The sequence below is a fragment of the Otolemur garnettii genome, unplaced genomic scaffold, assembly GCF_000181295.1.
Source record: "Otolemur garnettii isolate 467f Iridium unplaced genomic scaffold, OtoGar3 scaffold00010, whole genome shotgun sequence".
NCBI lineage: Eukaryota > Metazoa > Chordata > Mammalia > Primates > Galagidae > Otolemur > Otolemur garnettii.
This window is the reverse complement of record NW_003852405.1, coordinates 31,267,829-31,273,439: the sequence shown is the minus strand read 5'-3', so window position 1 is coordinate 31,273,439 and position 5,611 is coordinate 31,267,829. Positions and strand designations below refer to the sequence as shown.

Sequence of the window (5,611 nt, the reverse complement as noted above, 5' to 3'; positions counted from 1 at the left end):
GGCCTCCCAAGTGCTGTGCTGAGATTATAGGCAGGAGTCAGCACACTCAGCCTGAGAGCTATGCTCTAGAATTGTGCTGTCTGGTATAATAATCACTAACTGTGGGTATTTACATTTATATTTATATTAATTGAAGTTAAACAAATTGAAAACTTAACTTCTCTATCACACTAGCCATACTTTAAGCGCTCACTTATCTCATGGTACACACCATATTGAATGGTACAGATTTTTATCATGGCGGAAAGTTCAGCTAGTCCTATTCTAGAATTTAGATTATATGTTTACTAATGATTGATAATTATCTCAGAGTAGTGTTGAAAAAATAATAGCTGCTTATTAAATATCTCCTTATATTTGGGGACTTAGCCTTATTTTCCTTTAATGGCAAATTTTCACGTCTTTTGTGAAAATAGGAAACAATATTTATATAATCCTTTAACTTATTTTTGTAGCAATCCAGGTAAAAATTTTGTTAATGTGCTGACAATTGCTTTCCTGAATCTGTCAAACCAGAAAGTCTCCCAATTGTTGGTGTAGCATGGTTGTTGGGACAAGATTGATGAAACAATCTAAAAGGTGATGAATGTCAATTTCATAACCCCGCACGTGGCCCTGCCCACTTTGGGGTGGAGGCGCTAAGGAGCCGCGTCACTGCCCAGAGTGCGTGAAGCAAGGGGAGAAGGAGACGCCAAGTCTTTGCAGAATCTACTTTGAATAATGAAAAATTAAATATCACTTATCTTAAGCTGATTTTCTTGACACAGTGCCAAGAAGCAAATAAGTAACAATATACACCTGATACAGGAATCTCACTAAGTTTCACAAGGAGATGACTGGCACCTTCAACTTGTTATACGGTCTCTCCTCCCACCACTAGAAAGTGTGTGATTATTCTCAATGTGTCCACGATCCTGATTTACAGCTGTACCAGCTCAACAATAGCCACATGATCATAGGGTAACAAAGTACATCGATTACCAGGTTTTTTTTTTTTTAGGAATCAGCTTTTTTTTCTTTTTAATTCACCTCATTGTCAAAAGAATTGAAAATAGCCAAGAGTAACCCATGAGAGTAATCCAAAATGCCATTTAGTGACGCAAAAGACACATTTGATAAGTAGTGACTCATTTGACAAGAATACAATCTAAACAACAACAAAGGGGTGACTATATTGACCTCCCAAATTAGCAAAATCTTTTATAAAATAAGAAATTCTAATTTTCAGATTTAATGATAACCTTTCACACAGTAGCTGTTGAGACTATAAATTAGTGCTCCTGTCAGGGAAATTGTTTACCGGTAGGTATCAAAGTCTTTAAAGTATTTGTGCTCTTTCACATATATCTTTCCTCTCTCTAAATATCAAAAATTAATAAATAATCTATGAATTAGGGAACTTGTGCTGAAAACGATAATCTTTGAAGTGTTTACACCCAAATTTGGAACAACTTAAAAATTGGGAAATGATTAAGTAAATTATGCTAAATGCACAGTCATTAAAAATATGTTAACAGAGTTTTAATAACATGGGGAAATGCTTAATTACTTACTTAAATTAAGGTTTTAATTTTAAAAAAGAAGAATTACATAATTACATATTGACATAAGCTCGATGATATAAAGACTATATCAGAAATATGCAAAATATGTTAACAAATATGTTTTTCCCTAAATTATAACATCTTATGCTTTCTAATATTTTTAATTTTCAAAACTTTTACAAAGAATGTGTTAATTCTACAATTGGCAAAATTAGTCATTCAGAATAATTTATGAAGCAAAATGTTAGTTAAATTACATTGCATACATATATAATTTCAGTAGATCTACTGGAAATAGATGGATAAACAGAATTTAATGGGAGTGAATTTTCGTAGAGGGGAAGAGTGGTTGTGGGTTATATTTCAGAAGTCATTAAGATACAGACAGATGCTTACAACCTCGCAAGCTAGAAGATGGAAGGCAGCAATGACCTGGAACTTTATCCTCCCACCGGTACAGAGCAATTTTTCTGAGAAATAAACAGAGCACCATGTGTTGTTTACAGAATATTTTCATTACAATATGTACTGAAGGCAGCATGGACTTCAGAACAAAAGATTGCACATGCTACTAGTTACACATAAAATGTTTATAAATTAGAAACTACTCACACACGCGTACCCACACACACAACAATACCTACTTTGTGTGGCTGTTACAAGGACAGAAAGAACTTACATAGGTACATGATACCTACTACAAAATGTGTTTAATAGAAACAGCCAAGCGCTTGGCTTCTAAAGGGTTTATAGAAATCACTGGTTGCAGAATAGAAAAATATTTAGCTATCAAGAATAACGAAGTCCCAAGAATCCCAACACAGTGATGTGGAATTTGAGAGGGGCAGTATTCAGAATTCTGTGTAGGCAGCCAACACTAGGGAATCTGATCAATGAGTAATATTAGCTAAAATAATGGATTTGAAATGTCCGAGACTAACAGGTAATAACTAATTTATAAATATTAACAATTTAAATCCCAACATCCTTATAACCAGTAATTGGATTTAAGCTTTTAAAAAATCTATTTGGGGCAAGTGATATAGGTGCTTTCAGATGCGCAAGCTTCATGGTACCCCATGTCCTGTTATGCACAATATAAGCTTTTTAGCCTGAAATACAGGACGTGGTAGAGTCTGGTCCAATAGGGCTTTCCCCTTTATGACATTATGTACATGCTTTATACTTCAGACAGACAAAACGGCCTGCTCCATAAACACTCCTTTATAAATTCCCTCTGGTAATTATTGTGTTAAAAACCAAATGAATGCACAATTAAAAAGATAAACTTATAGTATTAAATTAGTCCCTATTTTGCTTAAAGCATTGGAATGAAACAACAGCCTTAAAGTCTCGGGATCCCTGTTGATGTTGCAAAGATTAATTCTTGATGACTTTTTTGGTCTGTTCTATGTTTCTTGAAATGAACGTGTGAATTTCATGCCTGTCCTGACGGTTTGCTCTGCAGCGGCCGCAGCTGCAGACATGGCTTACCACCACATCAGACCTCCCATCGGCTACTCTATCCCCAAGCCCATCTCCTCTCTGCTGATGCGAGGGTGGAATGCACGTCCCGAAGTGAGTAATTTTTATTTCCTCTTAGCAAACGTGTTATGGTCAAAATCTGTCACAAATAGTGTAACTCCAGAGTCTACTTTCAGTGTGTATTTTAAGACTGTCAAAGCGGGAAGACTGATTTGCCTTCTGCTCTTTAGTCTCTAATTGCCTCAAGAAGTCTGAGTATCTCATATTTCTTTGCTGCTGCTCTCTGATTTTAAAATGTTTCTCTCAACTGATTAGTAAAAGAGAGACCAGGGTATGACAGATGACTCACAGTCTCATCTCAGCTGCAATTTTATTAACTACGCTTGAGCCACACTTAGTCATTTTCTGAAGAAGGAAACTTGGCACGAGATGGATTTGTGTTGGCAAAGACTTCAGGGCAAGTGGTCTTTAGTGGTCCTGGCTAACACGGGAGGCAGAAGACCTTCTCCGCCTCTCTGAGTGACTGTGATGACGTGGTTCACAGCATTGGCTTATAGCGCGAATGGAGGAATCAAGGTTACAGGAGACGTAAGTGAAGTCGGATATGTCAACGGTGAGAAAGAAATTTTAAATATGATTATGAATCTAAGAAAGTAGATGGGGGAACAATCATATAATTGCATAAAGCCTCAGACCATCTGTCTGCAAGGAAGGATTATTAAGTTTGTAGACAGGTCGGTGCTTTGATTTGTTCTCAAAGATGGACAGAGGAGACCCCACCAACTTCTCTCCTGGTGACATAGGTCAGTCCATTGTCTAAGAATCCCTCTGCTGGCATAATTCATTGTGTGTTAAAATCCTTGTGCTTTAACATCAGTCCATGATTCTTTTGTTCTGAGTGAAGGATATTAATTTGCATTCTTCACACTGGATATCCTCTTACTTGAAGGCCTAATGGTTCTTATTTGTCCAGTCAAATCTGCCTAGTTGTTACTGTCCTTTTCTTCTACAACCTTATTTCTGATCCTTCTGAGGCACTTTACCTCTTTTCAACAAGAGGATAAAGTGAGGCTGTTATCATTTCAGTAAGTGTCGCACCAAAGGAGAAACCGAATAGGCCCTGGTGCAGATGTCTGGAAGGAGAAAGCAACTTTGCTATTCTGTGTGTAAGGGCAAAACCCAGACCCGGTCAGTCCCCGTTTCCACTTGTGTACACAGAAACTCCTGTAAAGAAAAATGAACATTCTCATGGGAGTGGTCTGAGTAACTCAGAAGGTAACCTTTTCTCCTGACCATTCAATCTGACATGTTATATGTTTATTTGTTTAGAAACTTTATTCCCTATCAAAATGTTAGCTCCACAAGAGGAGAACATTTTTTGTTTGTTTTTTTGTTTGCCGCTATAACCCCAGGACCTAGAACCGTACCTAACAGATGCTCATGACTATTTGTTGAGTAAATGAATTAATACCACTTTGGCTCATCAGTGCCTCCAATCTCTACATCTGGATTTTTATGTCCAAACAGTTTCTTCTTGGAAATTGAGTAACTTCAAATAATTTGAGAAAATATTTCCTCATCTTTCAATATGAGCCTCAGATATGTTTTCTGAGAATAAATGTATCAAAATTCTCTCCTTATTTCTATGGGATGTGAGATATGTTGAAGTTTAACATAAAATAGTAATCAAGGAATCCCTTTCACCTTCAATTAACCGACTCTTCGTGATTACAGATAAGGGACCTGTGGAGGTTTTAATCTGGAGATCAAAGCAAGGCACTGGCTTGTTCTAAAAGCACTCTTTGGGTAGAATAGACAAGTGTCTCAAACAAAAGGTTGGAAAATGAAAACCAGAAACTGGAATAGGGCCGAAGGAAGGTCCTTTGAAGGAGAAAAAACATCATAAGGGCCCAAAAGTCAATTGCTTAGTGGGAACTTTACACTGCTAAAATGTATCGCACAGAGTCTTTACTCTGGTGATGAGTTTCAGGAATAAATATGGAGAAAAAGCGTATTAAGAAAAATAAAGGCCTCTCCCGGCCGGCAGCATCGGAGTTTATCTGTCAGTGGGGTCGGTGTCGGCTGTGGGGTCCACCTACTTCTGCATGTGACGTGTCTGAGTTGTCATCACATTGCCCGGTAAAGTCTTCACCACGTCACTGGGGGAAGTAGTGAGGAAAGAGGGCAATCGGCTACTTTTTACTCTTTTCCTCAACAGCGATTCATTGACTCTCTACCATATTCTGTCCAGGGACAGGGATGGGGATTCAGAACGGATATGCTTTCAGTGGAGCTTACGGCCTAGTAGTCACATGGAGCTTAATTAATTAAACACGTCTAATTAAGTCACATGCCAAGATTAAGGAAGAGGAGATTTTATAAGAACATATACTAAAGGATACTAACAGCAAGCTGGAGGACAAACAGTGTATTTCCCAGATGTGGTGATACATGGAGCTGAGATCAAAAGCATAAATAAGCATTTGCTGAATGAAGGATTGGTGAGAGAGAAAAACAGTCTTCGTAAAAAGCACATGTGCAAATTAATTGGGAGAAAAAGACCCAAGGAAGAGACTTAGTAG

At 37.5% G+C, this 5,611-nt stretch overlaps 1 protein-coding gene across 1 annotated transcript in view; it reads left to right on the top strand.

Moving 5' to 3' along the window:
* LOC100961597 (serine/threonine-protein kinase TNNI3K) overlaps positions 1-5,611 on the top strand; it is a 241,852-nt gene that overhangs the window by 168,084 nt on the left and 68,157 nt on the right. The window contains exon 18 of the mRNA XM_012801634.2: positions 3,013-3,122. Within this exon, the coding sequence (XP_012657088.1) occupies positions 3,013-3,122 (110 nt within the window). The remainder of the gene's footprint in view (positions 1-3,012; positions 3,123-5,611) is intronic.